The sequence below is a fragment of the Schistocerca cancellata genome, chromosome 12, assembly GCF_023864275.1.
Source record: "Schistocerca cancellata isolate TAMUIC-IGC-003103 chromosome 12, iqSchCanc2.1, whole genome shotgun sequence".
Lineage (NCBI taxonomy): Eukaryota > Metazoa > Arthropoda > Insecta > Orthoptera > Acrididae > Schistocerca > Schistocerca cancellata.
This window is the reverse complement of record NC_064637.1, coordinates 124,520,231-124,540,115: the sequence shown is the minus strand read 5'-3', so window position 1 is coordinate 124,540,115 and position 19,885 is coordinate 124,520,231. Positions and strand designations below refer to the sequence as shown.

The window sequence follows — 19,885 nt, the reverse complement described above, 5'->3', positions numbered from 1 at the left end:
AATTTAATCAGTCCATTTGCAGAGAACAACTTAATGATTTTCTAAGAGACATTAAAATTTCCTCAGCTAATTCTTGTTTGTTGAGTGTGATTACTATACTTCTATTGTCAACAAAAAGAATTAGCTTTTCATGTTTGTGAACATAGTGGTAAGTCATTAATACACTACTGGCCATTAAAATTGCTACACCACGAAGATGACGTGCTACAGACGCGAAATATAACCTAGAGGAAGAAGATGCTGTGAAATGCAAATGATTAGCTTTTCAGAGCATTCACACAAGGTCGGCGCCGGTGGCGGCACCTACATCGTGCTGACATGAGGAAAGTTTCCAACCGATTTCTCATACACAAACAGCAGTTGACTAGCGTTGCGCGGTGAAACGTTGTTGTGATGCCTCGTGTAAGGAGGAGAAATGCATACCATCACGTTTCAGACTTTGATAAAGATCGGATGGTAGCCTATCACGATTGTGGTTTATCGTATCGCGACATTGCTGCTCACGTTGGTTGAGATCCAATGACTGTTAGTAGAATATGGAATCGGTGGGTTCAGGAGGGTAATACAGGACACCATGCTGGATCCCAACGGCCTCGTATCACTAGCAGTCGAGATGACACGCATCTTATCAGCATGGCTGTAACGGATCATGCAGCCACGTCTCGATCTCTGAGTCAACAGATGGGAATGTTTCCAAGATAACAACCATCTGCACGAACAGTTCGATGACATTTGCAGCAGCATGGACTGTCAGCTCGGAGACCATGGCTGCGGTTACCCTTGACGCTGCATCACAGACAGGAGAGCCTGCGATGGTGTGCTCAACAATGAACCTGGGTGCACGAATGGCAAAAAGTCATTTTTTTGGATGAATCCAGGTTCTGTTTACTACATCATGATGGTCGCATCCGTGTTTGGCGACATCGCGGTGAGCGCACATTGGGAGCGTGTATTCGTCATCGCCATACTGGCGTATCACCCGGCATGATGGTATGGGGTGCCAGTGGTTACACGTCAAGGTCACCTCTTGTTTGCATTGATGGCACTTTGAACAGTGGACATTACATTTCAGATGTGTTACGACCCATGGCTCTACCCTTCATTCGATCCCTGTGAAACCCTACATTTCAGCAGGATAATGCACGACCGCATGTTGCAGGTCCTGTACAGGCCTTTCTGAATACAGAAAATGTTCGACTGCTGCCCTGGCCAGCACATTCTCCAGATCTCTCACCAATTGAAAACCTCTGGTCAATGGTGGCCGAGCAACTGGCTCGTCATAATACGTCAGCCACTACTCTTTATGAACTGTGGTACCGTGTTGAAGCTGCATGGGCAGCTGTACCTGTACACGCCATCCAAGCTCTGTTTGACTCAATGCCCAGGCGTATCAAGGCCGTTATTACGGTCAGAGGAGGTTGTTCTGGGTGCTGATTTCTCAGGATCTACACACCCAAATTGCGTGAAAATATAATCACATATCAGTTCTAGTATAATATTTGTCCAATGAATACCCATGTATCATCTGCATTTTGTCTTGGTGTAGCAATTGTAATGGCCAGTAGTGTGTATATTACGAACAATAAGGGACCACAGAGTGAACCCCACGTGACCCAATTAGAGGAATCTGTTGGTTTTTGCGCATTACGTGTAGAGTTTATTTAAACCTCCAGCTGACTTCCCGTTAAATATGAATCAAACCATTTATTTCTTGTCCCACAATACTTCAGCTTATATAGAATAATTCTGTGATTTCCACAATCAAAAGCATTTGACAGATCACAAAACTTCTCAGTGTCTGTTAATCCAACCTTGTAGCATCAATACAGACAGAACAACAATATTCAGTTTTGGGTCTACTCTTCCTAAAATGTAAATTCTGCATTCTGAAGTTTTTTCTTTTTTTTTTTTTTTTTTTTTTTTTTTTTTTTTTTTTTTTTTTTTTTTTTTTTTTTTTTTTCTATTATGTCATTAATTTTGGGCTGTCAGAACTAAAAACCTTAGTTTTGAAACTAATTTCTCTTTTTTCTTTTGTGTAGGTTACAACAGATCCAGTGGAGTTGTGGGCGTCCCCAACGAGCCGCTCCCGTGTGGAGAGGGAGTTCTACGATGCGGCGTTCGAACCATTCTACCGGACCGAGCAGATTATCGTGCATGCGACGGGCCTGCCCAGCATCGTGCACAACACTTCGAACGGCCCCATTGAGTTTGGGCCGATATTCCACCGGGAGTTCCTGTTGGCACTGCGCCAACTGCAGCAGCAGATAACTCAGCTAGGGCAGGATGAGGGTCAGGGCCTGGAGAAGATCTGCTATGCCCCCCTGACAGAGGCAGGGAAGCCGGCCACCCACACATCGCAATGCATCGTGCAGAGTGTCTGGGGGTGAGTGCCTGGGCTGAAAGTCCATCATTTATGTCTATTCTGCTTCTCTGGCATACCAGAACAGAGTAACAGAAATTTTTGTTTTTCTTAAAGAATGTTCTTTATTCAACTACTACTTTGTCACCTTCAAAGTAATCCCACTCAGATATAATGCACTTATGCCAGTGCTTTTCCCGATCTTCGAAGCACTTCTGGAACTCCCTTTTTATTATGGTATTCCACTCCTTCGACAATTGTAGTTTTATGTCACCTGTGGTGGCAAAATAACGTTCTTTCATGTTTCTCAGCTCGGGAATAGAAAGAAGTTGCAGGGGGCGATGTCAAACAATTACAGTAGCTGAGGCAACACAGCATTTTTTTTTTACCAAAAAGTCATGAATAGGCATTGATCTGTGAGCAGGAGCATTATCGTGATGCAGTTTCCGTGGTTGGTTTTGCCACAGTTCTGGCCATTTTCTTCAGAGTGCTTTACGCGAACAGTGCATAAGTACCAGGCAGTATTCCTTATTGACTGTACAGCCATAAGGCAGGAACTCGTGATGTACTATCCCATTGTAGTGATGTACTATCCCATTGTAATCAAAGAAGAGTGTGAGAACAACTTTCAGATGTGACTGAACTTCTCAAACTTTTTCAGTCTTGACCATTCAGGCAGTTCCCATTGGATTGAGACTGTTGGGCCTCTGGTTTGACGTCATACCCATGTTACGTCACATGTTATAACCTTCTTTACAAGTCTTGGATCATTGTTGAATTGAGTCAGCAATTCCCGGTCGAAATTCAACAATTTCGGAACAAACTTTGGTGCTACATGTTTCATGTCCAAAACATCTGGAGAGAGGAAAAAAAAAGTGCGAGACTTGAGCCAAAAGATGTGCCGACATAAGAAACCTCTCTGATGGTGATTCATTGATTTGCCAGAACAGTTTTTTACTTCTCCCACTCCATCATCAGTAACTAATGTGCTAGAGCATCAAGGTGGTTGTCTTCAAAGTTGTCGTGACCCCTCTTTGAAAAACTGTTGTCGTATTCAGTAGACTTGCCAGAAGCCAGTCAGCATTATGCATGCATTGCTGTACTGTTTCATTTTTAAAGCAAAATTTAATGCAAATTATTTATCGATCTTTCTCATAAATAAAAATTCGATGGGCACTCAAAAACACATATAGCCTATTTGAATGCCAGCAATAAACTAAATTGTCAAAACAACTGAAAATGCATACATATATCAGGAACATGTGTACCAGCAAGATTTTAAAAAATTGAAAATTGGATGTATTAATCCTGTGAAATTAAAAAATTCCCATGTCTTTTTGAACACACCTCGTATGTGATGTTATCTGCAGTTTGAAGATTGATTGGATGCAGCTCTCGATGCTGGTCTGACTCATTCTTCAGATAGGCCACTGAAAGAATGTACCTGACAGAACACACACATGGAATGCAATGTGTGGAGGGACACACTAGTGTCAGTCAGAGCTCTGACATTTGTAAACATTGCCACGGTGATAGTGCCCCATTGCTAACCGACAAATCGATGTCGTGCTTGGTGCTATTAGTGGTTGCAAAGCATTTGTCATGGATCGTGAGTTACTGATTGATTGTGTTAACAGAGTGGTGTAAAATCTCATGTTAATTTCAAACATATTGATATGAACTCTTCAAGCCACTTGAAAGTAGGCAAAGACACTACCTTAAAGAGCCAGTCTTGTGAGCTTAGTGTAAGATGATATTTTGGGGAAGAGAAGAATAGCAGTGGTCCTCTGCCACCTTTGTAGAAAGTCATGAGGAGAGTAGCTGCAGCTTTGAAAATTAGGGTGACTTCCCTGTGTGTGTGTGTGTGTGTGTGTGTGTGTGTGTGTGTGTGGAGAGAGAGAGAGAGAGAGAGAGAGAGAGAGAGAGAGAGAGAGAGAGAGAGAGAGAGAGAGAGAGAGAGGGGGGGGGGGGGGGGGGGGGATCTGTGTCTACCGAAACCAACTACTGCTCTTTTGATGAAAGGAAAATCCAGAGTACATGCTGCTAAAGTGACAGAGCTCAGGAATTTTCAAGAGGGTGCAGTGCACCATATCACACTGTTCAATTGAACATAGTTTTTAAATAAAATGACATGGAAATTTTAATGCATCAGTGGGCTGTATTGCACCCAAAACTCGCAACAGTATTTTCCCACACAGGTGGCACATCTTGGAAGAGATAAGAAGATAACAGCAGCAGGAGTGACGATAGGCATCATGACATAGGCATTAAAATATGTATTACATTACTGAAACATAGTAATCTTTATGTGATTCTTCAACTTCTACCAGCGTATTTCTTGCTTGAACAGTCCACGGGTGTACTGCCGGTCCATGGTGTCCAATGGGCACAATATTTCAGCGATCAGACACCTGACGATGGTAGCATGTCTGATCAGCGAAATATTGTGCCCGTTGTACACTATGGACCAGCAGTACACCCATGGACTGTTCGAGCATTGTAATCTTTACTTTATCTGAACGTACATTCCATAACATTTTCTTATTAATTATGAAGAGTGTATGTTCCAGTCTCCCAAGGTTATTAGTGGCCTTGTACACTTCAGTAGTACAGAATTGCAGTGGCTCGACAAGTTTTGGGTGTGACGTTCGTAGTCGGGCAATGAACACAGTGTAACAATGAATAGCTGCATAATAGCACTGGTAACAGTTGCCGTCTGTCGAGGACATTCTGTGGACAGCTTGATTATAAGCTCTTCATCTTTACATGACTACTACAACCTACATAAATTTAAACTTACAGTTAATGTGCGATTTTGTTTTCTCCCCTTCCCAGAAATCTTATTTGTGGTGACAGATTGGTAGCAGAGCTTGAGGTGTAGGTTAGCTCAGAAGGTGATAATTTGGTTTATGGTGATGCCAACAAAACTAAAGCCAAATAAGGTTTATGGTAACAGATTGACCTGTTGGCTAGCCTAATGTTTGTCCACACCTTATTTAAACATGCTTTGCCATATTTAACACACTTCCAAACATAAAAACTTAAATTGCAAAGTACACAGACACATATCCAATAAGTATTTTGACACATATTATGTACATATCATACATACACCACAAACAATACAAGGGAGGTCCACAATGTAACATTTACCCTACTTATTGATTTGGGCTTTGGTCTTTTATCTTGTGTACAAAAATAAATGAATAAAAATGAGACTAAAATACTCAGTACACCACGTACTATTTTCCTGGAAGTCTTCATTTAATTTTATTGTTCAGTAGGAAAGATAAACTTTGGTTACTCTCTTTGAATGGATGTATTTGTCAGTGTGGCAAAACTAGGTTATCATTAAAACCAATTTTTAAGTCGTTTATTATTGCTATAGCTAATGCCTGTTGATGATTTTTTTTAGGTACTTCCAAGATGATGAGGAGAAGTTTGAAGAAGTCGACGAGGACATAGAGGGCTTCGAAGTGAACTACATGGATCACATAAAGATGTGCACGCAGAACCCGTACGACCCAGATCAGTGCTTGGCCCCCTACGGAGGCCCCATAGAACCGGGAATAGTGTTCGGAGGCTTCGGCGCCCGGACGGGGGAGAGTAGCTCGCTGAACTACGAGCGCGCCACGGCAGCGATCCTGACCTTCCTGGTCCGGAACCACCACAACAAGACCCTGCTGGGGCCCGCACTGGACTGGGAGCGTCGCTTCATTGCTTTCATGCAGAACTGGACGGCCACATCGAAGCCGGACTTTATGGATGTCGCTTTTACCTCTGAGCGGTCCATAGAAGACGAGCTGGAGCGTGGGTCTCATTCAGACGTTGTCACCATCTTTGTCAGCTACATCATCATGTTCGGGTACATTGCCATATCACTGGGCCAGATGAACTCTTGCGCCCGGCTGCTCGTTGATAGCAAGGTTGGTAACACAGCATGTCGTGTTGTCAGTTGGGGGAGGGTGTGACATCTGTGCAAAACTCACATTTTAGTGTCTTTCCACATTGTTAAAAAGAGGAAAGTCATTCTTGTTAGGTAGTTGCTTCTAATGGGTTCTAATGGTTTCCTTTGTGTACATCAGACATTCTTCAAACCTTGTATACAGATCAAGTTAAGGCTGTTATAAAGGCAGTGTTATTACACAAAATAGCTAAAACAGCTTTTGCTTCCCACGTATTTGTAGGTGATCAGAAAAATTGTGGATTTTTCTATGCCCATACTTTGCAAGCTACCTTAGGGTGTGCAGCAGAGGGTACTTGTCTACCACTGTTGCTTCCACTCTTTCCTGTTCCAGATTCAAATGGTTTGTGAGGAGGAAGATTGTTGATAAGCATCTGTATAAGCGCTAGTCTCTTTTTCACACATTATGGTCTTTTGCAAGATATGTTTTGGAGGAAGTAATAAATTGATTGGCTCTCCTAGGAATGCAACCTTTTGGAACTTTTAACGTCCTTTCTTACATTGTCAGACACTGAGCTTGGCTAAGCATCTATTACACTTTCACGCTTACTGAACAAAACTGTAACAAAAAAATGCTGTTCTCCTTTGGAGCTTCTATCTGGTATGGATCCCATATTTGCAAATAAATATTAAAGTTTTGATTGTGTGAGGGTTTTGTAACAGTTGCTGAAAATTTTTTTAATGAATCTATCTGCCATCTGCCTTAATTGTGATTATTGTGTGGGTGTTCCGCTAAACCTTTGACCAAAAAAAAATACTTTTCATAAGAAGTCTCTAACATTTTGGAGCCATTTGCTTTATGTAATTTTTTAATTTTTTTTTTTTAGTACAGTTCTGAATGGATTAAAATTAAAGACTAACCTTAAAGTTGCCTTTTCCATTAAAGGTTTATAGAATGCATTTAAGGCTGCTGTCCAACAAGTTGTAGGATCTTAGCTCTGAAATAGATAAGCATGGGGAAACTTTACTGGATAGCTGTTGACAGTGTGGGGAAAACAGCAGTTGTGGAAATCTGATCTTTTGTAGAGAAATGAACTATATTTCAAATTGTAATTAATGTATGTATAGATTAGTAAATTTTTGGTAAATTTTAGACCTGTGTTTCTCAAACTATAAACCCAACACTGATAAAAGTTGCATGTTATTAGACAAAATCACAAAAGGAAAGTTGCTAAATAAATTGTGTATAAAAAAGAATAAAGCTACTTAAACACAATTTTGTTGCAACAAAATGGCCATGACAAAATCGTGAAAGGCCAAACTGTCAACTGAGAAATAAACATATAACGGGTGATTCATGAAACATTAAATCAGTCTCTTGGTTACATCCTCAGTCAGTGACGTCTCATTGTGTAAGGGGAAGTGAGGCACTTGATTTAAGAATAACTATTTTTGGTATTTCTGGAGGAGTTGTATCTGCCAGGGCTGTGCTACATGTAAACACTTTGGTGCTGCAGATAACCCTGGGTCTGGGCGGTGTGGTGATCGTACTGGCATCAGTGGTGTGCTCGGTGGGGCTGTTTGGCTTTGTCGGGGTTCCTGCCACACTGATCATCATCGAGGTGATCCCCTTCCTGGTGCTGGCTGTGGGAGTGGACAATATATTCATCCTCGTGCAGACACACCAGCGCGAGGGGCGCCAGCCGTACGAGTCGCATGCGGAACACATCGGGCGCATTTTGGGACAGGTATGTGCAGTTCATCACAATTGTGTGGTTGACTATCCTCAAGTAAACAAGATATCCAGACCTTTTAATGTTCTGGTAGTGCAATTTATTACAAGGTCCGTTAATGTGGTGTTCACAATTCCAAAAAGTAATTATTAAGCCTGTTTTACCTCGGAGTGATCAAAAGTGAATGAGAAATTCTATGGTTTAAATGGTAGGTGAATGGAAGCAAACTACATTTGGTCATGTTCAGTTCCCATTTAATGGTGCTTGCTTCTGTTCTGCGAGTGGTTGATCTTTCAACAAACTATCAAAGGAACTTAGCATGTTCACCACATCACCCCTAGCAACACAGAACACATTTGTCACCTTTTTATATGCGGTTTAGTGAGTACTTCTGTCATTGACATGAGTTGTGTAAATAAGTGGTCGAAAGATAATGTAATGGTGATAAAAGCACATATTTAGGTGCTTGCAGACCCCAAGAGATGCTGAAGAAAGAATAATATACATGGTAGAAAATTGCCAAAGAATTCATATGTCTTCCAGGGATTGTGAGGAGTACCATACCGTATTTACTCGAATCTAAGCCACACTTTTTTTCCAGTTTTTGTAATCAAAAAAACCGCCTGCGGCTTAGAATCGAGTGCAAAGCAAGCGGAAGTTCTGAAAAATGTTGGTAGGTGCCGCCACAACTAACTTCTGCCATCAAATATATGTAGCGCTACACAAGCATGCTTTGTGGGCACAAAAATTAATACTGGCGCCAAAACCTCTGCATCAGTAAATAAATTAAAAAAAAAAGGTAGAAGACGAGCTTTTTTTCTCCGCCCCGAGTTTAAACCACTGCATTTTCATACATTATCCAACGAAGTAAATGCAAATTCCGTATTGTTCATCTTCGAATGTAGCAGAATTTCAATGTACTACAAAAATCCGACTGGCAAGACTGTTAGGGATGTTTGTCAATATGGCCAACTCTACGTTCAGAGTTTTTTACTACCTGTGAGAAGAGATGGTTGCTAATAGGAACCTGATGAAATGTGAATCACATGCAGTATTCTCTTCACCATAAGAATAATACGAATATAAACATTTTGCCATGTATTCTTTCGTGTTTGCTGCTATCTCATTTAAATCCTGTCTGCCTAATAAACTACGAAACTAGAGTGAGACAACAGCAAACGCGGAAGAATATACGTATCATGTCATGTTTATATTCGTCTTATTCTTATGCCTAATAGTGATACAGTCAGAAATGAAGCACGGCAATTGACTAGATTTTAAATGTAAGATGACTAATTTCTGTGCAGAATTTGATGTACTAAAGAAGCGGCCGCAAATATTTTCAAATGGAGAAAAATTTGCGCCTAACTCTCTTTCAGAACATGTTCTATCATACGCAGTCTATTATTTGGTTCTTGTTGATCATTATCAAAGAAAGCAGCAGTGTAAGTAACAACAAATAGCAGTCTCTTGCCATTGTTTCGCTAATGAGACGATTCTTCTATTTTTTTTTTTTAATTGTAAGCGGTGGTAGCGCGCACAAAAGCAAGTCATGCCGCGAGCGGCGACAGGCCGTAAACACACACTATCAGAATGCGACAAACAATGCATGACACAGTACAGTAATACATTTTCAGCTTAGAGTGACGTAAACACCTATGACAAAGAAAACGGCACTTATCAGATCAATCAATTCAATCAATTCAAACCAGACGAAGCACGTGAAAGGAAGGGTACCCGTATAAATACGGACGGAGCGCCTGATGCATAGCAATGGCTACCTGGTAAAGCTTAACTGCTAAGCTTACGACTCGAACCAAACTACTGTAGCTGTATCGTCATTCATTTGACCTAAATTGTGTCTCATATTACAATGGACCAACTTTGTTTCGATTTGGAGGCGCGGCCTAAAACTTTTCTCTCCCCTTGAATTTTGAGTCTCAAATTTCAGGTGCGGTTTAGATTCGGGAAATATTTTTTTCCTTTTTTGAGTCTCATTTTTTAGGTGCGGCTTAGATTAGAGTGCGGCTTAGATTCGAGTAAATACGGTAAACTCATTAGATTGTTCTATTAGGTGGGAATAGAGGGAATAAGTAAAAACTTCATGTCTCTTTTTAATAAAAAGGAACAGCACAATAAATTTACTCCAAAGTAATAAAAAAAAGTTGACTTTGTATTTATTAAACTGATAAAAATTAAAAATATATGAAAGAGCTGATCATTTTTATTGCTTATATTAATGGTAGCTGTAATTACGTGGTTTGTTATGTATCACTGTAGCTCCAGAAGTTTTTCATGTAACAACTAAAGAAATGTTTTCATATGGTAATAATGTCCGCCCTCCATCAAACTTAATATCATATTTTATTGCCAATATTCATTGGCAAAGTAAATAAGCTATTGAAATGACAGTTGTTGCTGTGCTATCGTCAGTCTGAAGAGAAGTTTCGTGCAGCTCGCAGTGCTAATCTATACTATGAAAGCCTCTTCACTTCTGAGTAACTACTCCAACCCACATCCCTATGCACCTGCTTACATATTCGTGCCTTGTGCAGGTTTTCCCCCCCACCCATTTCCTTTCATTACCAACTAGACAATTCCTTGATGCCTGTCGATGCAGCATCAACCACTCTCTTTCTCTAGTTAAGTTGTGGCATACATTTTTTGTGCTGATTCAGTTAAGTACACCTACATTAGTCAGTCTATCCAACTATTCTTGAGCCTTCTGTAGTTCCCGTTTCAAAAGCTTGCATTATTTTCTCATCTGAATTGCTTGTTGTTAAGTTTCGCTTCTGTACAACACTACAAAGGCAAATAGATTCAGAAAATATTTTGTAACACTTAAATTTATGGTAAAACATTCCTATTGCAGAAACGTTTTCCACACTATAGCCAGTCTGCATTTTATAGTCTCCGTACTTCTGCCATCGTCAGTTATTTTGCTGCCCAAATAACAAAACTCCTGTACTTTGTTATTAAATTTTTGATGTATTTCAATGTCGTGGTTTTGCCAAGAAGAGACGCTTTGGCTAACACAAAATTAATAACAAGTGTACCTGCTACTTGGCAGGTGGGCCCATCGATGTTGCTGACGTCAGTGTCGGAGTCGTGCTGCTTCTTCCTGGGTGCACTGTCGGACATGCCGGCAGTGCGGGCCTTCGCGCTGTATGCGGGCATGGCACTGCTGGTGGACTTCCTGCTACAAGTGACATGCTTTGTGAGCCTGTTGTCATTGGACACACTGCGCCAGCGCGCCAACCGCCTCGATGTCTGCTGCTGGGTGCAAGGCCCGAAGGCCGACGCTGGTGCAGACAGTGACACTGAGGGTATCCTCTACAAGTTCTTCAAGGTGAGAAGGGGTTCTGTCACTTAGTGACGAGAGCCACTGTTGGAAATGTGTTGGGGATGTCTGAGCCGCTGACATTCTGCCAGTTGTAGAGTAATAGCGTTGTCAGGTTGGGACTAAACTTGAGCTTTGAAACACTGTGTACTTGTGCAGGATAGTACATATCTTATGTACTAGTTCCATTACGAAACCGTGACCAAATGCGCATCAAATGGTACTTGTGTGCATGTCACCAAATAGTAGGGAATCGGGCAATTAGTATGTTGTGGAGTGGTTATCTGTGTAAATGTGCATTACAGCAGTTGAACTGGTTCCTCGTGATGGGTTATTGAGCGTTGCGATGGAATGGTAATGGTTGCCATTTGGCTGTACCTGACAGGAATAGTATTATCAGGTGGATAAGAAAGTGTGGGGGGGGGGGGGGGGGGGGCTACTAATAGTGTTCTAAACCAGCAGTCACCAGTCCAGGAAAAAGGGTTCAAACATGTGAGAAACTAGAATGACATTTGTATTACTTGAACACTGTCCCACACATTTTGCAGGGCGATATGCAAAAAAGTTGAAACTGTTGCGACTTTTGTTGGGTCTCTTACTGTACGATCGCAAGTTTTGTCCGTACTGGAGGTTAGATTTGATGGACACTGGTAGGCCAAACAGAATCACCAACAGCACTTGCATTCTTGCAATGATCAGCTGAGGACTACTGTTCCTCCTAAACTTGTAAAATTTGTAGCATTCTTTTTTTTAAAAAAAATAACTTCTAATGAAAAGCTCATTTTTTGGCAAATAAATATCCTTATTTTAAAGAAAATTGGGATGATATTGATTTTTTTTTACTGATAAAGCCAGAAATGCTCTTCCAAAAAATTCAAATGAATAATTTAGACAGTAGGGAAAACATAACATTTTTACCAGGAACAATTACATGACAATAGTTCAAATTTAGGTAATGAATTAATCCACTGGCAGGTGTTTGTCCAGTTTCTTTCTTTTATCAGAAACAATATCGTCCAAAGAGAATACCAATCTTTCAGAAGCAACAGAACTTCCTATCAAAGTAGCTTTTTTAAGAAAAGTTTTATTTAAAAACAAAAAATTTTAGCCCCACTGCTATAGCAAATTGATAAAACACTCACTCTCTCTCTCTCTCTCTCTCTCTCTCTCTCTCTCTCTCTCTCTCTCTCTCTCTCTCTCTCTCTCTCTCTCACTCACACACACACACACACACACACACACACACACACACAAATAAAAAACTATTACAACCAAGACTGAACAAATACCAAAAAAATCCAGAACTAAAATAGTGGTATCAGTTGTAACTGGTCAGTTTTCCCATCCCTACCACAAACTGCTGTGCCACAGGAGTAAAATTTGGTACACTATAAGTGAACAATTATGGGTGCATTAAATGTAGCATAGATCACTATTTTTCCTTGCCAAACTTTCAGGGAACAAAATGGGTGCAGAGTTCATGAGCAGAAGCAGCAGGTTGATAGGAAGTACAGAGAAACTTCCCAGCTGCATGTGTCATGGAATTCAGAGAAAGTGGGTGGTAGTTTTGGTAGTGGAGACCAGGGTCATCTCTGACTTCCCACAGCATTTGTCAAACAAATTCTTACATATCATCATATACCCTAAGTAAACATCACGACTGTTTGCAATAGATAATATTAACTCTTTTTAGGCAGATCTATAGATATTAAATATAAATAAAACCTTTTGTGAATTTGGGTCATCTTTGTGAAGTAAATACAGTATTTGTTGTGTTGAGTTTGCGGGTGGTGCCTGTTTAGTAGCAATTTTTGTTGTTTTGGCAGGTGTTGTATGTACCTCTGCTGATGCACAAAGTGGTTCGTGCCCTGGTGATGGTGGTGTTCTTTGGGTGGCTGTGTGCCAGCATAGCAGTGATACCACACGTAGACGTTGGCCTTGACCAGGAGCTGTCCATGCCACAGGACTCATATGTGCTCAAGTACTTCAAGAACCTCAAAGAATTTCTCTCGGTAAGGAGAAAAAAGATACACTAAAAGCAAATTCTAGCAAGTGTGATTTGTTCTTCCCTTGTAATTGTCTTTCCAAACATAGTAATTATTAAAAGCCTTAAATTAATGATTAAAGTCATCACAATATATTGAAACATTCAATGTATGATCTTTACTAAAATATAGTAACAGCTTATGTTAAAATTTTCTCTTTATTAAGCTCACATACAACGTGAGAAATAACATAAAATATACACAGCTCATAAACTGTGTTGATGGTGAATGAAAAGCGAACATTGCTACAATCTTCACTGTCATATGCACTAATACACAAAAGCTTATTTGCTTTACTTACTTTAGCATTATTACCGTGTACAATACATCTTGAGACAACTTTGTCAGTTCACAAAGAATATTCATAGCCCTGAAAAGGATTACTCTCCTGTTCTAGTTCTACAGTCTGTACAGATAACACCTGATAAATTAATAGCTATTTCTATTTGTTTTGTAAATAAAATGGCCATTTCCTGCAGCCACTTAAAGGCGCTTCAGTCTGGAACCGTGTGACCGCTACGGTCGCAGGTTCGAATCCTGCCTCGGGCATGGATGTGTGTGATGTCCTTAGGTTAGTTAGGTTTAAGTAGTTCTAAGTTCTAGGGGACTTATGACCACAGATGTTGAGTCCCATAGTGCTCAGAGCCATTTTGAACTTAAATTTATGTATCCCAGACGTGTTTCGCCTTTTTCTTGTTCTAAGGCATCATCAGTGGGATCTAAAACAATGCAGTTCAGTTACTTTTGGATTATTAAACAATTCACATCTCTATTTATTTATTTATTTATTTATAATGTAAAAAAAAAGTAATTACTTAAGATTTTCTGATCTGTGTTTCCTCTCATCTGGTCTGGAGGTCGCACTCGCACTACCACTTTCTTACTGACATATAAGCACAACTTTGCATTCTGGCCTTCTTCACACTGTTCACTATGCCTTTTATTGACAAAACAAGTAATTCTGTGCTTGCTGCGGAGGATGGCCACGCAGGCAAACTTGTTAGTAACTATTTCATTTATGCAATGTTGCTGAATTTATTTTCCCACTTTGCAGGAAGATTTTCAGGCTTAAAATAGTTTTGTGAAAAGTAGGAAATTAAACTCGTACTCAGTTTCAGTTCATAGTGCGTATTTTACAGGATGAATAGATAAGGGTTAAGAGGTGTCTTATTTTGTGCGGTGGTGTCTTATTTTGTGCGTCTGTTTACAGATGGGCCCACCAGTTTACTTTGTGGTAGTTCCTAAGGGCGAAGCCGCAGACTTCTCGCAGCCAGAGATGCAGAATGCCATCTGTGGTGGGCAGAACTGTCACCAGGACTCCCTGGTGACGCAGGTGTTCACAGCGTCCCGCCGGCCCCGCTCGTCATACCTCGCAAAACCACCTTCCTCGTGGCTCGATGACTATTTCGACTGGTCTGGAGCGGAGAAATGCTGCCAGTAAGTTAAAAAGTGCTGTGTTACATTCTCTGTGTGCACCCAAGCATGAATTTTGTTTGTGATGGGTATATGAGAAATATTTGGTTCATGGAAAATTTAATAATGGTCATTGCTATTCTAGCTCAGTACTGTGACAATACTACTTAATACACGCAGTCAATAAGCTTGGTGTACACTCAATTTGGGAGTGTACAGAGGTTTAGTTAAGTGTTGACTGTGGCACTTGAGATAATCATTTTCACTTCCAGGGCCTAGGACCACACCCTCGTCAATCTTCAGAGGTTATAATTGAGCTCATCTAATTGTCGTCCTAACAGGATTTCTTTCTCCTTTTGACCTGTTATTCAACAATTGTTCGTTCTTTTTCTTCGGGTATTCTGCTTACAGGCTCTTTCCATTTTTTTTTCTGCATTTATCTATTGCACTGTTTATCCCTTCAACATTCAGTTTGTCACTAATTTGTTCATTCCTAATTTGGTCTTGCAGTGTGAAACTCCTCACTGCTCTTACAAATCAGAGATTCCACATTAGTCTAGATCCCCATGTGATTTGCTGGGTAAGCTAGATTGAAGAGGAAGACAGTGCCTTACCACTACCAATTGGTAAAACAGTGTTGTGTTAAAACCAACATTCAGGTCGAGGACAAGTTTGCTTTACTCATAAGATTTTAATGCAGCAGAGCATGTGGGGATTTATCAAATAGAAAATATAAATTGCTGCAGCTAAACACATTTTTGGCTTCTCCCACTGTATTTTGGAGGATTGTACCTGATTACTTAAATTGCATTATTTTACTATTGTTGGTTCTACTCGGATCAATTCTTCTCTTCTCTTCTCTTCACGTGGCTAGAAGGAATTCTTATTCTGCTACTGCCCTAATATTGCATCATTTGTGTTTTGTGCATGTTAGAGGGAGGGCAGTTTGGGTTGCCAGATGATGGGATGTGTCTCTCAGTGCTGATAAGCCCTGTGGAGGCCAGACCAGGCAATATACTTTTACCTCTTCTTGAGTTATTTCTCATCCCTGTTAAAAGTATTGCTATAAGTGCCTTGATTTTTTAACACTCCTTTGTACCATCAGTTACATCATATTTCTGGCTGACATCACTAATTCTTACTGGAATATTCTGTGAATGAGGGCTGGATGACCCCCCACTGTTTTGTCCCTTCGCCCACCTGATCAACTTCATAATCGGATGGATTTATTATAATTAAAAAGGCATAGATGGCGATTTTTTTTTTGGGGGGTGGGGTGGGGGCCAACAACCATTGCTTCTGTCTGGCAGTAGATGATGAAAAGCTACATACAATAGCTAGGGACGAGAGAATTCACTTCCATTTTTGACCAAATTTACATCTAATTATTTTCTTATTTGTAAATGATTTGAAGCATATTAACTTCAAAGAGATGTCACAGTAGTTGTACGAAGAGAAATCCTGTTTTTCAGGAATGGGTAGATATAGAGTTCAAATTTTACACATGCTAAGGTCTACAGTCACATAGCATTGTATAAAATGTAACCTTCTAAGTCAGTGTGATCAAAAAATATGGCCACTTATGTCACATACTCTGAGACCCATAAACTCATTCATCAAAACCGATAGGGTACTTACCATAGACATAGAATCGAGAAATTTGGGAAATACCTAGGTCTCACAGTTTCACAGTACAAGTAAAGGAAAAAACTGAAAATACAATTGTATCAAAGGTAAAATGCTTTAGTCATTTGTTTATTCTGAAATCGTCTTTGCTTTCTTGTTTCGGCTGTCTTAAAGCTTCTAAAAAAAATGGTCATTCTGTTGAAGCCACAGCATTTTCCCATCGGTGAACTGGCCTGTCTCTGATTTAAGACATTTCTTGACACAATCTTTCGTTTTTTGCCCAATTTGATAGATAAAAAATCTTCAGAATATTGATTTCAATCTTTCGTTGGCATTCACAGCTGGGTGACCCATACCTGAGAATGATACCTAAAGAACTGACAAGGCACTTCAGGTAAAGCCGTGTTCACATGACATTGGCTTGCACCACTTGTTGGGCAAAATGAGTTGAATGCAAATGGTTTCATATCTGTCTGTAGATGCAGTGTCGCCAATGTGCACTTCAGTTTCGTCACTTTGTAAATGCCGTAGTCGTGTGTCAAATGAGTTTTGGCAGCTGTAAAAGTTGTGGCAGAGTTAATGTTTTTCTGCATGAAATCACTGCATAAGACAATAGACAAACAAAAATGTTTGGGTTCATGACTGGATAAAGGTGTCAGCACAGTTGCTCAGCAGCCTGGCTGAAAGAAATTGTACTGGGACCCCCTTAAGCTGTTTTAAGACTCTGTACTACAATTTGTGAACAGGAAGCACAGCTGTGAAGTTTTAAATAAACTAATATTGAATAAAGAATTCAGCTTTCCAGATTTCTGTAGCCAGTGCTCCCATAAACTACTTTAGTTAAAAAAAGAATCGGCTAACTTGAACCATAGTACTTCATTTTTGTAGACGTGGGCTTTTCCACAGCAAGATGTTCTCCTTGCTTGTATTTTTTCTACTTCACTTGTGTATGTACTTGTAATGGAATGAATTTTGCTCTGCAGCTGAGATATTTTTTACTAATCCATGTTCAGGTCATGTATGACAGTCCCAATTGCAGCACTAAGTCGCTGATTGTTTTTGTAGTTAGCTTCGTTAAAATCAGACACACACACATGCATAGTATTGATATGAAATAAGTGAAAAATTTCTGCTGCTCCCCAACTGGTGTCACCAAAGTTGGAATAGAAGTGTTGAGTTTCGTCTCAGTTGCACAAACATGCGCTTGCATATGCTCGGTGGCCGGTAGTGCAGTTGCACGCAACCTAGTGTCATTGTGTAGGGCCAGAAATGACTATTTGCATGTTTGGAGAAGAATTTCAGTGCAGTGGGGATACGCATCCAACTTCTGTTTACCAGCCACTACAGAGTTGAGTGTGGACACAATATGTTGGCAGATGGCTGTTAGTGTAAGCAAAGGAAAAATTCTGACGGCCAGAGAGAATAGTGGTGCAAGGGGATGAGGCCCATCTCCATCTTGTAGGGCAGCAGCTTGCACCCGTGTTCTGCGTTTCTGCAAAAGTAGAGCTGACACATTATCACAGGGATCGCTGATAACTTCTGGTGTTCTGAGGGTCATACACAAAATATGTGACTAACTAGGATTAGTCACCCCACTCCTTTCAAAGTGAGAAGACTACTGGCAATGGAACAGCCACCACACAATTGCTTCCTTGGGGGTTGGCTGTGCATAAACAAGGTAGTACAGTCCTGACCTCAGGCAGTATTTGATGCAACCATAGTTCGAAATCACTGCCACCTGAAACTACTATGTTTAGTGCCCACATTACACTAACTCTTGCACTTAACCTATCGTGCATTTCTTCCTTCTACGGATAGATCCCATGGCTTAGTATTACTTTGAATGCTGCTGCGTGTATCTTAGACACACACATTCAACTATGCGCAACTGGCAGGGCATGGGAATATGAATCACACCAATGCGTTGCGGTGTTCGTGTACTTTTTATTTTGCAAACACATTCTCTTATGCTTTCTTTCTAAATTATGCTTTGTCATATAATGTGGTGCACCAACTACTGAAAAACTGGTGTGTGTTCAATATTTACATTCACAAAATAAAGCATATTCAAACTATCTCTGATAAAATAGTTCATCTGGATACAATTTGCTATGAAATAGCACCTATTAGGTAATCTCACTTTTTGCGTTTTCATACAAATTTGAGCCAATATTCACTTTGATCACAAAATGTGAAATTTTCAAGTCCATAATAATATGAAATTGATCTACATCAAGCCTAACCTAATCCGTTAGGATGTTTATTGAGGAGCAAATTTCCAAGGTCATGGAACGTGTCACTAGATGAAATTACAGCATAAAAGTAAAGCAGATAAAAATTATGAACGTGAACCCGAAAAAGTCAAGCAGTAAGTTTAAATAAATGCAGTCAACAGTACAACAAGGATCAGCTTAATTTTTTCAAGGAACTCCTCAACTGAATAGAAAGAGTGACCTGTGAGGAAGCTCTTCAATTTAGATTTGAAAGCGCGTGGCTTACTGCTAATATTTGTGAATTCTTGTGGTAGCTTATTGAAAATGGATGCAGCAGTATACTACACGCCTTTCTGCACAAGAGTTAAGGAAGTCTGATCAAAATGCATGCTTGATTTCAGGTTTCGACAAGAGGTTCGTGAACTTACACCACTTATTACCCGAACAGCCTGTTTCTGAGCCAAAAATATCCTTTCAGAATGGGAAGAGTTATCCCAAAATATAATACCATACAAGATAAGCAAATGAAAATAAGCAAAGTAGACTAATTTTCATGCCAAATGATCACTCACTGCAGAGAACGTTCAAATAGTAAAAATCACAGCATTAAGTCTTTGAACAAGATCCTGAATGTGGGCTTTCCACAACAATTTACTATCTATCTGAACACACAGTAATTTGAACTGTTCAGTTTCACTCTTCATATGCCCATTCTGTAAAATTAAAATGTCAGGTTTTGTTGAATTGTATGTTAGAAACTATAAAAACTTAAGTCTTACTGTGATTTAGCATTAGTTTGTTTTCTACAAGCCATGAACTGCACTATCTGAAACTGAGCCAACGTAGCACACAACTTCCTTTACTACCAAGCTAGTGTCATCAGCAAACAGAAATTTTAAAATTCACATCAGAAATATTTTAGTTAACCATAATACTAGAGGGCATATCATTTTATATAAATAAGGAACAGGAGTGGCACCAACACCGATCCCTGGGGCACCCCTCACTTGACAATACCCCTCTCAGACCCCATATCACAGCTGTTATCAACATTGTGAATGACGACCTTTTGCTGCCTGTTGCTAAGGTAAGAGGTGAACCAATTGTAAGCTACTTGTCGTATTCCATAATGGTCCAACTTCTGGAGCAATATTTTGTGATCAACACAATCAATGCCTTAGTTAAATAAAAAAATATGCCTAGCATTCAAAACCTTTTGTTTAACCTAGCCAGTACCTCGCAGAGAAAAGAG

At 40.1% G+C, this 19,885-nt stretch overlaps 1 protein-coding gene across 2 annotated transcripts in view; it reads left to right on the top strand.

The window, feature by feature from the left end:
* LOC126109388 (NPC intracellular cholesterol transporter 1-like) overlaps window positions 1-19,885 on the top strand; it is a 65,201-nt gene that overhangs the window by 16,431 nt on the left and 28,885 nt on the right. For both annotated transcript variants that reach the window (XM_049914409.1, XM_049914410.1), the window contains exons 2-7: window positions 2,040-2,383; window positions 5,775-6,285; window positions 7,781-8,011; window positions 11,067-11,345; window positions 13,163-13,348; window positions 14,592-14,818. In XM_049914409.1, the coding sequence (XP_049770366.1) occupies window positions 2,040-2,383; window positions 5,775-6,285; window positions 7,781-8,011; window positions 11,067-11,345; window positions 13,163-13,348; window positions 14,592-14,818 (1,778 nt within the window). The remainder of the gene's footprint in view (window positions 1-2,039; window positions 2,384-5,774; window positions 6,286-7,780; window positions 8,012-11,066; window positions 11,346-13,162; window positions 13,349-14,591; window positions 14,819-19,885) is intronic.